This window comes from Lupinus angustifolius, unplaced genomic scaffold (genome assembly GCF_001865875.1).
Source record: "Lupinus angustifolius cultivar Tanjil unplaced genomic scaffold, LupAngTanjil_v1.0 Scaffold_134_27, whole genome shotgun sequence".
Lineage (NCBI taxonomy): Eukaryota > Viridiplantae > Streptophyta > Magnoliopsida > Fabales > Fabaceae > Lupinus > Lupinus angustifolius.
The window spans coordinates 7350-22763 of record NW_017725414.1 but is presented as its reverse complement, the minus strand read 5'-3'; the positions used below and the strand labels follow the sequence as shown (position 1 = coordinate 22763).

The 15414-nt window shown below is 33.1% G+C and overlaps 2 protein-coding genes across 2 annotated transcripts; one reads left to right on the top strand and one right to left on the bottom strand.

The window, feature by feature from the left end:
* The first annotated feature begins 284 nt into the window (after positions 1-284).
* LOC109340076 (protein NRDE2 homolog) lies at positions 285-5119 on the top strand. The gene is made up of 4 exons (XM_019577646.1): positions 285-1152; positions 2720-2941; positions 4631-4807; positions 4902-5119. Exons 1-3 carry the CDS (start codon positions 980-982, stop codon positions 4773-4775), a joined length of 540 nt encoding a protein of 179 aa, XP_019433191.1. The 5' UTR covers positions 285-979; the 3' UTR covers positions 4776-4807; positions 4902-5119.
* Positions 5120-5889: 770 nt separating this feature from the next.
* LOC109340075 (methylecgonone reductase-like) lies at positions 5890-7798 on the bottom strand. Its single transcript, XM_019577645.1, has 4 exons — positions 7402-7798; positions 6826-7069; positions 6559-6738; positions 5890-6149 (listed from the first exon to the last, which is right to left on the bottom strand). Exons 1-4 carry the CDS (start codon positions 7773-7775, stop codon positions 5925-5927), a joined length of 1023 nt encoding a protein of 340 aa, XP_019433190.1. The 5' UTR covers positions 7776-7798; the 3' UTR covers positions 5890-5924.
* Between the last annotated feature and the right edge of the window lie 7616 nt (positions 7799-15414).

Here is a 15414-nt window from a genome sequence, read left to right as displayed (position 1 = left end):
GATACTAATACCTCTTTATTGATTGCAAGATTAGAAGAAAACAATGAAGAACCCTAATTGATTCCCTGAATCAATTACACACTATAAGATTGATTCCCTGAACCAAATCCCCTCCTACTCAATACTTCTAAAGCTAAACTTCTCTAAAACTAGCTCTTTATTTATAGCCTAACTAACAACTAACTACTAGGGGTATTTTTGGAATCTTTTAACAACTTTCCTTTTTCCCCTTCTATATACATTTTCAATATTAGGCTTTGGCTCTGGCCTAACCCTATCACATCCACAAGTGGAGGCCCGTGAAACTACTTTTATTGTTGAGATTGTGTACAGATTTATTTATTTAGAAGTGTAGGGTGGGATTATTTACTTATTCATTCTGTTAGGGCGGGATTTTTGTGGAAGCTTTAGTGAAATAGTAAATAGGTTAAATTAGTGTACAAATTAAATTCTACACATGTTTGTTGAAATTTGATACCCTACTATTATTCAAGTATGTATGGTTTTTCACCTTTGGGCTGATATCTCATAAATTTCATTTAAGTTGAATGTTTTTTGCTCACCCTCCATGGAGATTGTTGCTAATATTTGATGTGTTATTTCCTGATGAGGTGATACATGTATGTTTCTCTTAAATGTTATATGAATTCATTCCTTTGTATCATCTGATCTATAGACATTTGGACTTGGTGGAATTTTTAATACATTTTCTGTAACTTCAATAGAATGAAATTTAACATGATTGCAGCTGATCCATGGTAAATAATTGATAAAAATTCCAGTGACTTAAAAGCACTGAAGGCAGAAATGTGCTACAAAACTCAATTTTGGTATATGATGTCTAGCACGGTGTTGATCTTTTATATTGCAGCATAAGTGTTGATTCTATTGCTTATCATGTCTATATGTATGCTTGCAACCTACAGAAAGGAGAAGCCATAGCTATCAACTCGAATTTTTGTTTAACTATTACATAAGCATGCTTCAGAAACATCAGAGACAATCAAGTCTGGTGAAAGTCTGGGAGTCAATTTCTCAGGGCCTCCAGATATATCCCTTCAATCCAGATCTTCTTAAAGGTGTAGTGGAGGTTGGCCATTTGCACACTACATCTAATAAATTGCGGTGGATGCTAGATGACTTTTGTTACAAGTAAGATCCCTTATCCATATAGTTTCATGATTTTTACAAAGGATGTCACAGTTTCTTGATTGAGAGATGTGCATCTCATCATAAAATATTGATGGAATACTTCAAAGTTTTTGAATTTCTTTCTTACCAGAGTCTATGGGGACGGATATATATTTAGAGTAAATTACATTAACACCCCCTGAGTTTTAGTGAAATTACACAAACCACCCCTCACTTTTCTACACCTACCCAAATCCCCCTAATTTTTAAACTTTCATTACACTGATCACCTCTGCATGAGAAATAAATGTAATATTTTAAACAAAAAATGTGATAAATGCAATTAAGTTAAACAAAACATTGCATATTGTGTAAACAAGTCCAAATAATATACAAATCAATGTATCTTTATTATTTTTGGTTACAAAATGCATCAAAAATTCCAAAGAGATATTGTTTAAATCGCTCTTATACTATATCGTAACAAACCAAAAATGATAAATAGGTATTAATTCATATATTATTTGGACTTGTCTCCACAATATACCATGTTTTGTTTTACTAAATTGCATTTATCACATTTTATTTAAAAGATTACACTTATTTCACATTCAGGGGTGATCAGTGTAATGAAAGTATAAAAATTAGGGGGTTTGTGTAGGTGTAAAAAAGTGAGGGGTGGTTTATGTAATTTCGCTAAAACTCAGGGGGTGTCAGTGTAATTTACTCATATATTTATGTATGAACTTGATGGTAAATAGAAAGAGAGATCAATTGTTTCTGATCAGATTTTGTTTCGAGCAAGCAAAAGGAGATAGAGCCCCCTTCCAGGCAGTCTGCTTTCCCTTTCCAACCTAGAACACTTGAGGAAAAAGAGAATCTTGTTTCATTACTCAAAGTTATTGTTTTATGCTTCCAAGCTATACCTTTATTTTACAAATAAATGGTAAATATATTGCAATGAGTGCTAAAAGATAGTACATGAACAGAAAAGAAATGCCACAATTTTCTAGATAAAATGTCTTGTTTATGGAATTACTCCCTGCTTGAAAGGGAGCTCCTATCTGTTAGAACTTACTTCCCTCTCTCCTCCTTTTTCAACACTTCTTTTTAGGTTCTATAAGTCACGGGCAAAGCTCCTCTAATGGGCAGCTTGCACTTTAGACTCTAATGTGCATGAATCTAGATCAAATTCTGATGATTCATTGATTGAGTATAATACTATAATGATATCAATCATCGATCACATTCAATGGTCTAAATTGATGCATATTAAGCAAAAGTTACATCACTGGAGCTCAACCCATAAGTCACCTGTTTCTCTTCTCTTGATATTAGTAGTATTTGCTTAATATGCATCACTGGAGCTCAACCCATATTAGTAGTATTTGCTTAATTGCTTTGTTCTCTTGATATATAATTCTTGTCCTTTAGTTCCTATTTTTTGGCTCTGCATTTTTCCTTTCTAAAACTGTTGCATGTAAGGTTTTCTTTTTTCCATAAAGACAAGTATAGTAATTTCAAATCTTGCTGTTTCCTCAGCAACTTTAAGCTAAGCATCCTTTCATCTTTTACTGTACATTTTCAGGAAACCATCTGTGGTTCTCTGGCTTTTTGCATTGTGCTATGAGATGTCTAGAGGTGGCTCCCAACACAGAATCCGTGGCTTGTTTGAGAAGGCATTGAGTAATGATAGGCTTTGCAGCTCAGTTGTACTGTGGCGTTGCTACATTGTGTATGAATTGGACATTGCACATGATGCTTCTGCAGCTCGACGCATTTTCTTCCGAGCTATCCATTCTTGCCCCTGGTGAGAGAACTTGTTTTTTTAAATGAGTGGACAATACTTGCTTTAAGATATTGTTTTTGCCATAGTTGAAGCTGGAAATTCTCCTTGGGTCTTTAAAGTTGGACATAGTTGACTTCAGGCTTGTTTCCTGGAAGTCACTACAATGCCTTTTGGGTATGGGACTTGAATTGTAGTTCTAATGCTCACAAGATGTTCCTTCTCCCTAAAGTTGTGGCAAAAACAATTGTTATTTCTTGGGTGTGGATACATGTACAAGTAGGAAGGACTTAAATTTCGAAAGTGGTCCAGTCAATTGTAAGCCATAATAGGCATTGCTTCGTCGTGACAAATCAAATTCGAGTTATACCATGCTAGGAATGTCGGTTCTATAGGTTTCATGTGTTCCCCTAAGATTAGATAGACATAATGTTCTCTTTGGAAGAGGTCTAAAATGGAAATGAACAATATGGGGAAGGGGATGGATTTTAATGTTCAAAAAGTCCCTAGTTTTGTGGATTTGGTTGAGGCTAAAAGTAGGTTGGGCAAAATGATTGTGGGATGGGTTTGTGGAGTAGGCTGGGTGATATTCTGGAACAGGATGATATTTAGGCTGAGGTGTTGGGACATTATTCACTTGGAATTGTGGAATCTGAGTGGCATGAGGGATTTGGTAGATTGGCGTGGGTGCTTGTTATTGCGGGTGTGGATATGGTGAAGGGAAACCATGCTTTGTTTTACCCTTTGCACTGTGGGATGACAGTTTACCAGATATTGTTAGGATCTCAATCCCTTTCCCCACAGCAATTATATTCGGTCTCTGCCATTGCTCCGATGGATGCCTAGGGAAAGTATGATCATGTTTCCATTGCCGTAAGTGGGGATGGAATAAATAGTCCAGTGTCTCATTGTACTTATTGCTAAATAGGCAGACTTGTTCTATCTTATAATATGTCTGCAACTAGTAAGGCACCAAAACAAAGTTTTAAAATGGTGCATCAAAGAGGCATTTGGAAATCCTGTAGTATATTTTTATAAATAAATAAAAAACAAATCTTAAGTATTCAGATGGCTACTTGATGGTGAGTACACCTTTGCGGTAAGGACCCTGAACTTGAGTATGTATAAGCCTATAGCTTAAGCATGGTTGGTAGAGGTTCAGAGTGGGATTGGGACTTGAATGATTTCTGATGGTTATATTGCCCTCTGATTTGATCTGCATGTCATAAGATGGTTATCACTATAAAGTTGTTATCTTCAATTAGAGGCTTATCTCGGTAGGTAAGCGGCAAGCTGATAAAAGATTAGATTTTATCTTAGGTGGTTGGTTGTATTGCTGAAAAGGGTTCTAGAGGGTTGAACCCTTTAGGCGCCATGACTGGCTATTTTACACCAGTACAGAGGAAAAAGACAATAGACTTCAATCCAATGTCAAATCCATTGTCCGGGATTGGTCCTGTTTGACTACCTTGAGGCTTGCCTTAGGCCTCAGCTGTCTATTTACCTGACTCATCCTTAACTCAAATGATTTATCTTGGAATCCATACCCAGATAGGAATGTATAGAATTTACTGGAACTATCCCTTCACAACAAATGTGATATAGACATAGCAGACAAATGGATATCTATTTGGGTCATGTTTATTGATGTGTATGTTTATTTGTTTACCATTCTTTATTTATTTATTTCTAATTTGTGAATGTGCATACCAGGTCAAAAAAGCTGTGGTTAGATGGGTTTCTGAAACTGAACTCTGTCCTTACTGCAAAAGAGCTATCGGATCTCCATGAAGTTATGGTGGATAAGGAACTGAATCTGAGAACTGACATTTATGAAATCCTTTTGCAAGAGTCATGATCACATTTGCTCTCCTGTGCTGCTAGAATTTCGTTCCTTGGAGGGGCAAGCATGGGTGCTGCCCCCTTACTATATCTTGTAAAATCCTGAGATAACTTCTATGGATCTATATAGCTGTCCACTTAGTGTAACTATTGTTGTTGAATAGTATTATCATTTTAAATATTTATTTTAATGAGTAAGAATATCTTTTTGACCTTCAAAAAAAGTTTTACTCTTGATAGATTCTGATAAGAATATACTAAGGGGTGGTTGTACATATTTGTTTCGCTTTAAACAATGCTTAAATTTGAGCTGTATGGAGAAAATTCTTGCTGAGAGAGCTAGCTCTGCAATATTGTGGATTTTCTTAGCTTAAGAATGACTCCGGCTAGAAGAAAAGATTAAGAATATTTGATTGATCGTGAAGTGGGGCATACAATTTATTTTAATTGTTTTGCTTGAGGAAGGATTAGACATGAGTCTCTACTTGGTGTTAAACTAATTATCCAATCATTTGCATTATACGGGTGGGAAAAATATTTAGTTCAACAATTACATGTCACTTCATATGTGTATATATTTGAATGATAAACTGATAAAAATTATTTGGTTAAATAATTTTTACTAACATTTTTAACCAATCAATTGTGAAGGTACACACTTTTGGACAATCAGTTATATCTTGAATCTGGAAAAAAAAATATTCATTATTTCCTACCTTATAGATTGTACACATTATCCATTTTTCTTTATTTATGTACCACTTCAATCATATTATTTTTATAAAGTTCATCAATTTATAAGTTTTTTTGTATAAGCATTAACCAAGGGTCTGTTCTTATCAAATGATAGGTTTGATTGTATATAACTATATGGCGAAGTGAAAAAAGAAGCCTTAATTTATTAAAAATAATTCATAAAAAATATAGTGTGTTTATATCCAACCTCAGACAATAATCAACAATAAAAGTGTATGGAGTAAAAAAAATGAAGTCCAAATAGTGAATTATTTTGTAGGTGCTTTTTGATGTTGGTCCCTTAGCCATTGCTATCTAGTCTCATCCTATCTGAACAACCCAAAATATAGCATATTTTATATTCTATTGATATTTACTCTTCACAATTCATTGAAGAGGTGAAAAGTCATGAATAAGATTTTGTTCAGGGTCAAGGGTCACTATCCCAAAGTTCTTCCAAGGATTTGATAGGCCCATTTTCACATACAAACATTTCTGCCTTGTACAGTCTACATTGTGGAATGTGGCTGATTTTGTCTGATTCTTCCTGCCTCAGTTCCCAGTCAAATATTTGAAGGTTTTGTTTCATCCTCTCCTTGTTGAAGCTTTTCACAATGGCACTTGCCCCTTGCTCATATATCCATCTTAATGCTATCTGCATAAGCTCCTTGTTAGAGATTAACCCTCATTATAACATTGTCTTCTCAACATTGTACTACACTTACTATGTTAGAACAAATAATATTTAGTGTCAATATCTGATATTTTAACAACTTCTAGCTAAGTTTGTCTAAATACATGCCAGGCATAATTTCATGTGATTACTAGTTAAGCCATTTAAGTTAGCTTTCGGTGCATGAATATTTTCATGTGATTACTAGTTTATAGTCAAAGCTAGTTTTTGGTGCCTAGAAGAATATGATGAAATAGAATGAAACATCATATAATGTTTTATTGACTTTCCGTCCATCCTTTTATTCTAACATGTCTACCATACACTACCTAAAATTGTTTTACCCTGTAAACTTGTAATTCAAAATAGTTTCAAGTGTAAAAGGCTGCACCTGAGCTACACTCTTGTTTCTAGCCACAGCAATTTCTTGAAGAATTGGGTTCTCCATCACTGCAGAGGAACCCCAAAATACTTTATATGCTCCTAGTGGTGACCATGCACTTACATGGATTCCTTTTTGTTTGCAGAATTCTCTTAGTTTCCCTTGATGCCATGATATATTCATTTCCACCTAAAACCAATTAACACATCACCAATGTGTGTATTTCATAGCTATACCATAATTCAGAATGGTTCAATTATTGCTAAATTTTTATACCTGGTTAACTGCAGGAGGGATTGTGGCATTTTCTAAGAGCAGGGTGAGTTTTTTAATGCCAAAGTTGCTAACACCAATAGACTTTGCTAAGCCCAATCTATAACATTCTTCCATAGCTTTCCATGTTCCTTTTATTTCAAAGGGAATTGCATCCTCCCCTGTAAAGTTGAAACCTTCAACTTCAGGTTTCAACCTCACTGGCCAATGAATCAAATAGAGATCCACATACTCCAACCCCAGTTTTCTAACAATTCCAATTCCCAAACCAAAATACCCATTAAAAAATCAAGAAGGAATAGCCACAAATATAATATACATATGTATATGTCTAAGTCCTAACAATGTAATATTATGAGAACTATGAATCTTGAATGATAGATATTATCTGAATTGCGAAGATTATAAGATAAATAGACGGGACTTTTCCAAATAGTCACGTGTATGGTTGTATTGTCAAGATTTGAGATCGTGGTAATAGAATATTTTCATATATTATATGATAAAATTTGTTATTTTGACAATAAAATGTTTTCAAATAATATACATATAGATATAAAAGGAGATAATTATGCTTACTTGAGTGTGGTCTTAAGAGCTGGAAGAACAAGGTGATGATGATTATCAGTGTTCCATAGCTTTGAAGTAATAAAAACTTCATCACGATTTTTTATAAGGCCAAGCTCTAAAGCCTTAGACACAGCATGGCCTAGAGGCTCTTCAGTTCCATATATAGCAGCAGTGTCAAAATGCCTGTAACCAATTTCAATGGCATCAACCAAAATTGATGTCAGTGCTTGAGGTGGTGGAAGAGGACTTGTTGCAGTTCCCATTCCTATAATGGGCATGTTTTCACCAGAATTTAGTGTCACTTTTGGCACTTTCATTGGTTCCATGTTCTCTTGTTTTGGTTCAATGTACAAGCTTCCTACAATACACAACTTTCTTAACATGTTAAGTTTGAGTTGTGGCTATTTTTTGTCCACAAGTTGGACCAATATGAGTAGAGATCTGTTATCTCAAAATTTGTTCATATGTTGTCTTAAGTCGATAAAAATATGTCATATTAATTAAAAAACTTAAAGTTTTATTAATATTTGATGTTTTAGTTTCATTATTATTATTGTTGTTTCTATTTCATTATCATTGGTGTGAAATATTATACATACTATAAATAGAAGTTCAACATCTAGAAAGCTACCATTATTGTATTCATGACCATATTTTGTTCCTTAATTAAGAAGATTTTGGTTGTGTGCGTATTTTACAACAAAATTGGTTTATTTGTAAATTAACTTCAGAGAGTATTTTATCAAGTTCTTAACAATTTATGTTCTATAAATATTGTGCATTCCCCTACGTACTCCTAAAAACTTAGCAAAATTCATGAACACTAACCATATAATGATAGTGGTGGTGCAATGGTGGGGATCCGGGTTTTAATTCATGGTTGAAGTTGCATTGAAATCATGATTGTAGTGACCATAATACTGTGCTCATTGTAGCAGGTCAATTAGTGCAAATTATAATCACAATATGATAGGTTGTGGTGGCTATCACAATTAAGATATTATGAATACATTACATATAATTTAAAACCTCAGTTATAATAACAATAATCATATTTATTTTATTGATGGGGAAGTAATGAGATGTATGCATTGATGGTTATTTGAGTAAACTTTCAATTCAATCAAAAAAATAATGGTTCACTAATTGGGTCTCGAAAATTTTGATCAATTAAATCCTTAAAATATGAAAGATGATATTAATTGATTACTTAATTCCCTAAAATGACTAATGATGCTATGCTTCAAAACTCAATCATCTAGGAATTCTGTTCCACATTTTTAGTTAATAAAACATTTAGATATAGATTATTTTCAAAACTTATCTACGAAAACTTTCACCCTCATTTTTACACCCATATTAAATTAACAGTAAGTTCATTCTTCTAAGCCTTTGTTCTCCATGCATTTTCTTCTTGTTTTTGGTATATTTCCACCATAAATATGTAAAAATAGGTTTAGAGTTCCAGACTCTAGAGCACTAGTTATGGGTCTGAGAAAGCCAGTGATGGGCTTTTTAAAGAGATCGGGTCGTGAACTTGAAGATCAGAAGATCCATTTGATAGGGTTTAATTGAGCCAAGCCCAAATTTCCCAAATTTGATAATTTAGCTCTGGTTGTTTGAGATCATTTTTCTACTTTTCCCCCTTTTTTCTCCTTCTTTTTTTCGTCCAAGCATTTTCAATCTCTTTCTTTATGTAGTACTTTACAATAACAGTAGTCATACATAGTGGTATTACTCATATTATTGGCGTAATTAAAAATATGGGACCAAAAATTATAGCATATTGGGTAAAATAATTAAGGTTTTATTTCATGAATAAGATAAGAGAGATATGATATAATAGTTTGTCATATCTTATTGCAATTTATAATTTGAGCTAAGGATAAATGATAAAGTTTTCATATTGGTCTAGTGTATTTTCCATCTCGGGTATTATGAGTTAAATATAAATAGAATATAAGATAATATAGTTTTCCTCTCCTTATTCTCATACTTGAATATTGCTATCATCACCATCACATCAATATTATTATTATTTGATCCACATCAAACAACATAAGAGATTATATATTCTTATCATATTTTCTATTATATCAACCAATAAGGTATTGATCTAGTAGTGTAAGGTTTATTATTCTTAAGATGATCAAAAAATTAAAACTTTAATTCTAGTAAGTAATATTTGTTGGGAGGGATAACCACACTCTTAAAAAATAATTAACTCCTTACTAAAAAAAGGTAAGGAAATACCACCAAAACAAACTTTCTATTATATCCAATCTTGAATCACCAAACCTGTTCTGAAGCTAAAAAATTAATACTATATGGATGATTACTGAACATGCGTAAGAAACATATCCACTGTCTGTTTTGGGTAAAAAAGTGGGTAACAACTCCTAAAATTAGCCAAAAATGGAATATAATAGAAAAAAATCATATTAAAACTCTTCAGATTTTTTTCTTCTTGAGAGTTGAAAACTCTTCAGTAAAGACCATTAAAGATAAGCTTCTGAGTAGAATGTAATATCTCATTAGGTTTTAGAGATAAACACAAATGGGACAAAGGATAATTAAACCAATTTCAGGATAGACGTTCCAAACTTCCAATCTTTCAAAAAAGTTTGTCGGGGTTATAAATAATTAAAAGGACAACATTTTAGATAGACAAATGAACTATATATCTTCTAAAATTGAAGTGCTTTATAGGGAAGTTGTTTCGTCTAACCTAAGTGCCTTTCTGCGCCTAATTTCTTTCTTTCTAGACTTTGCATTTGCAAGCATATCTTAACAATTGTTCCAATTTCATTGAATTAGTTATATAACAAGTAAGATAATGACCCAATCCCAATCCCAAGCACTATAATCTATTTTGTATAGTTTAATCATTTCAAGCAACATGAAAGTACATTTTTCTTTCTAAATGTGAACACATTATGGCTATAGCATAGCTAATAACTTGATGGTTATATTAATCTCTGCATAAACATTGCAGCCCAAGGCAGAAACCTAACAAATAAAATCAAAACATGTGTGAACTATCTACACAGTTCAATATCGTTTTCTCTTCATCCTTTGCTCAACTTTAGATGTGGACTAATTCCATCCCTCCTCAAAATCTATAAACAAACCGTGCAGTGTGTAGAATATTTTTCTACTTTTATATAGTTTAAATATTGATGTTATCATATTATATCTCTAAAAAATACTTTATCTTGTAAATTTTTATTTTTATTATATATTAAATTACAGATACTATTTATAATTCTAATAATGTATAATAAGTTTAAAGTTATATCTAATAAGTTAAGTACATTCTTATTCTTGTATAAAAATTTATGTTAAAGTCTAAAAGACAAGTATAAGAATTAAAAAAGGCTATAGTTAAACAATTTACTTAATAGGATAAGCATATTACTTCCTAAGTGTGTCAGAAAGAGTTGGCTCACATACTCACCCTTTGGTTCATAGAAAATGTTTGACTTGGAATTGAAGTAGGGCAAATTAACCCCCTAATCCTAAAATTTTAGGTGCCAAAAAACTATGAGAGAAATATGTAAGTATATATTGATAGTGTGAGAGTTTTTTATATCATCTATTATTTATTTTCAATTATTATCATTTACTCTTCAAGGAAAAGTAATCCAAATGAAGGATGAATATGATGTACTGACTGTGTATAGTGCATAGATATTAGACTAAAAAATTATTACCCATGCGCATATATAAAGTATAAATATGTATTATCACTAGTACAATTTTTTATTATCTTTATCGGACGGAAATAATGCTCCTTATAAATATATGAAGAAAACGAGTATACATTGTCCTCCTTCTTCATGTACTATATAATTTAAAACCAAACAAAAAATAAAGTATATAAACAGTAAAAGTACGTATGCATGTATAGTTATCATACTTTTTAAAACTTATATTCATACATATTTCTTATACTCTCAAACACCGCAAGACAAGTAAATTTGCAGAGTCAAACCCGTATTATACTACACCACATTGTAATTATTACTATTTTACATGATTGGAATTGTACATAAATAGTTAATTTGTGCATCTTCAGCGTCATTATATTATGTATGTAGCGTGCACAGCTTTTTTTGTGTGAATAAAAGATTAGTTTTTTTGTGTGTGAATAAAAGATTAGCTTTTACACTTGCATAATGATACGTGTTTATAGTTCTATTGATATAATACATGTTTATAAAAGGACTTTGCAGAAAAGAGTGACAAAAATGTTAGGATTGTTCCTGCGTATTTATCTCCAAAGATAGTAGGTCCACAATAGGGGAGTTTCACCTTATTTTTTTCTGTATACGTAAAATGAAGGCTACAATGCATAATTTGAACAAATGTTTCTAATATAAAAGTTTGGGACTTTTTTTATCTAAAGGATTTGATGCTTTGACTTTCGAACTATTACAAGCAAACTGCTCCTTTTGGATTTAAAGATAGATATCCCCCACTCACATGGCTTGTTTCATGATTTATCACTATTCAACTTGATAGAGAAACATTCTCATGGAGGGTTGTGGATCAAAAGAGATGCCTAAAATTTAAGGAGGGCCCCAAAACCCAAATTGATGATTACCGTTTGTTGGGTAAATCAACTTTTCCTCATAGAATAGACAACTTTACCATATCAAGACTTCTAAAAATCAATACCTAATTTTTTTTACACATAGCACAACAAGGTCATGGAACCTTTAGATCCTTCCTTGCAAATAACACCTTTGCTATCTTTATTCTTTCNCACACATCCTCTATCTCAAAAACCATGTCTCTTCATATTTATGTCCAATAAATATATACAAGTAATATAATCTTATATTCTGAGTCATAAGGTGGTCTGATGGTTAAAGTTGATGATTTAAGGAATGAAGTGTATGAGATTGGGAGTTCGAGTCTCACATCAAGTCTCATCTACAACAATTACTAATATAGTGACATTTACCGATAAAAAACAAAAAACAGACAATCAATATATATATATTTGAATGATACATTTTAATTGATCCGAGACACAAATTGGAATATAAATATCTCTATTCCACTTTTTGTTTGTTTTCCTTTCCTCAATTGCTTTAAGAGTTAAGACCCAAGAATGCATGGTAATTCTATGCATTTGGGGTTTCCATGTCATCATTTATGCAAAGAGACTCTTATTTGTTGATGCACACTCATGGGTGAGAATAAGCCCATACTTTTAGGTTGTTTGTCTTTCATGTGAGATGATCTAGCCACATTAATCATGGTTGAAGGTGATGGAGAGGCACATGGAAACTAAAAGGTCATCTTCTCATAAAATAGTACACATTACAACCAAAAAGATAAAGAGAAAATGGGTGAAAAGAAGAGAGAGAAAATAAAGGTAAAACAACCCACGCTCCCATGTCCTACTTGATAATGTTCTCTACTTCAACAATCCCATTCAAGATCTTGTTCATTTTTTCACGTTGGGAAGAATAAAGGTATCAAACCCTGTCCCTGAACTATGGTATGTGTTATAGTGACAAGGATAGTGAAAGTGAGAAAAAATAGAATAATGATAATTCTTTTATTTATAAGCAATGACTGTTATTTGTATATCTAACCTCTACGTTTACTTTTTTAGAAGAAAATAAAAGAAAAGAAGATAAGAAATTGGTGCTATTTTCTTTCCTTTTCCCCCTCATAATGGAACCGATCATGAGACTAATGTAGTGGTATAAAGGAACCATGTATAGACCAAAACAAACCATAGTATAATAAATGACAAATTAATATTTCCAAGGAATTCCCTCGAATTCTATTGATATGTATATCTGTCTCTTTCTATATGGCATATATTGATTAAGGGGCATAACTGATTCCTAAGCTTATCTTCCTACTACTATATGCTTCTGTAGATATTTTCATCATTTTCTTCTTCAAAGCTGGCCCTCACTATAGTACGTGTTGGCTGGCAAACTGGTGCATCATTTGTATCATTTGTTAAGGTTCTTCTGAATCAAAAATTGAATCATGTGCTCATCACAGCTGCCTCATTCCACCCTTATATTCCTATTACACAGCCACAAAATAAAAGGGACATAGGAGAATATTGCTGAAATTCTATTTGATTTTATTAACCAATATTCTAAATTGGTAATGAATGACCTTGGATAAGTTTAGGAACATGATAACAAAATAACCTAAAATATATTCATAACAAAATAACCTAAAAAACTATGTGACCTTGGTAATAGTACTATATCTTCATAACAAAATAACCTAAAAATCCTCTTATAGCATGACAATTACGGTACCATTTTGATTTAATTTTTTGATTAAAAAATAAAAATATAACAACTCGGAAGAAAATAGGCTAAATTGATTATAAATGGAGGACCTTTTTTTGAAGGCTAGGTGCAAAGCACCAAGATATATATTAAAAGGAAGAAGCAAAGAACAAAAAACAGTTGAAAGAAGAGAATGATTACAAATTTTTGCACCTAAAACTTGTAAGACCAAATTTCTCCCTATAAATGTCCTGCCTAATTAAAGGGGGAGCATGATCCCACCAACTATCAACTTTAGAAGAGATGCCAAATGAAGCAAGCTTCTCGGCGCAATTGTTTCCTTCCCTATATATGTGGGAAACTTTGAATACCATGGAAGAAAGGATGGCCTTACACCGGTACCATTTATTGAGCAACTTCCAAGGCACATTGAACTTACCAAGGAAAATATTAACCACAATAGCTTAATCACATTCCAACCAAAGATAACTCCAACCTTTCTTGTGCGCCATCCCTATGGCAGAGATTGCAGCCAAGAGCTCAACATACAAGGAGTCCTGATTGTTGTAGAAGGAAGCAAAACCACCTAAGAAGGATCCAGAATTATCTCTGAAAATGCCGCCCCCTGAAGGGCCTGGAACACCGTGAGCAGCACCATCTGTATTAACCTTTGTCCAACCTTGAAGAGGAGCCTCCCACAAGACCTCAATTATTTTAGGCGCCAAATTATAGTTGATAGAGGCATTTAAAGATCTAAGCAAATAGAAATCTCGCAGGGAGTAATTTGCACAGAGCTTGGAAGAGTTCCTTGACATAGAGATAGCTAGCTTGATTTTAATCTTAGCTTGATCTATGGTAGTCCATTTATCCTCAAATCTAGAATGGTTCATGCAAAACCAAATTATGTTAACAGTATGAATAATTGCAGCCACTACCACACCTTTTAACAGAGGACTTCTCTTCTTATTACAGTCTGAAAAGATAGCTTCTAGAGAAGAGATATCAAGTTCAGTGTTAAGGATTGAGCTCAACCATGGCCAAAAAGACACAACAAAATAACATTCCAAGAATAAGTGGTTAGAGTCTCTAAGTTACTCTTACAGAGGCTACACATAGAAGCCAAGTTGCACCATTTCTTTGAAGGTTTTCACCAGTGGGCATTTTTCTATGAAGCAACCTCCAAGAAGTGAAGGACTTAGAAAGAGGGATAAAATCTGACCATATAATCTTGCACCAGTACCTCGGCTTGGCAGATTGAACTATGAATGAGAAAACATCTTTGAGGGACAATTGGGCATCATTAGAACCCTCCCAAACAAGGACATCAGGCTTGGGAGAAATACCAATGCTAGTATTTCCTTAGAAATGTTAGGAAAATGCTCAGCAATAGGCTTTGGAATAATCCACTTGGAATGATAAGTGAAATCAGCCACAGAAGCCAGAAGGGAATTATGCAAACCAGAGGGGATATTCAAGGAATCAACTAAAGGAACACTAAGCCATTTGTCTAGCCAAAAATTTATATTATGGCCATTCCCAACTATCCATGAAGAGTTGGTCACAACAGTAGACCAATTTGTTCTGATACCAGGCCAGATAGAAGATTTAAAATATGAAGGATTAGCGTTGAGGCTAACTTTAAACCTCTGCCTATAGAATATAGCCCATTCCAGATTAGAAGAAGCAATTTCCCATGTTAGCTTTAGCAAAGCTGCATGATTCAAATCTTTTAAGGACTTCAGCCCCA

What these genes read in the sequence shown, in the direction of transcription:
- LOC109340075 (XM_019577645.1), bottom strand. Translation starts at nt 7,775, where the DNA reads ATGTTAAGAAAGTTGTGTATTGTAGGAAGCTTGTACATTGAACCAAAA. An exon ending in GCTCTTAAGACCACACTCAA is followed by an intron (nt 7,070 to 7,401) that starts GTAAGCATAATT and finishes TGGAATTGTTAG; the next exon opens with AAAACTGGGGTTGGAGTATG. An exon ending in GAAACAAGAGTGTAGCTCAG is followed by an intron (nt 6,150 to 6,558) that starts GTGCAGCCTTTT and finishes GAGCTTATGCAG; the next exon opens with ATAGCATTAAGATGGATATA.
- LOC109340076 (XM_019577646.1), top strand. Translation starts at nt 980, where the DNA reads ATGCTTCAGAAACATCAGAGACAATCAAGTCTGGTGAAAGTCTGGGAG. An exon ending in CTAGATGACTTTTGTTACAA is followed by an intron (nt 1,153 to 2,719) that starts GTAAGATCCCTT and finishes GTACATTTTCAG; the next exon opens with GAAACCATCTGTGGTTCTCT. An exon ending in GCTATCCATTCTTGCCCCTG is followed by an intron (nt 2,942 to 4,630) that starts GTGAGAGAACTT and finishes TGTGCATACCAG; the next exon opens with GTCAAAAAAGCTGTGGTTAG.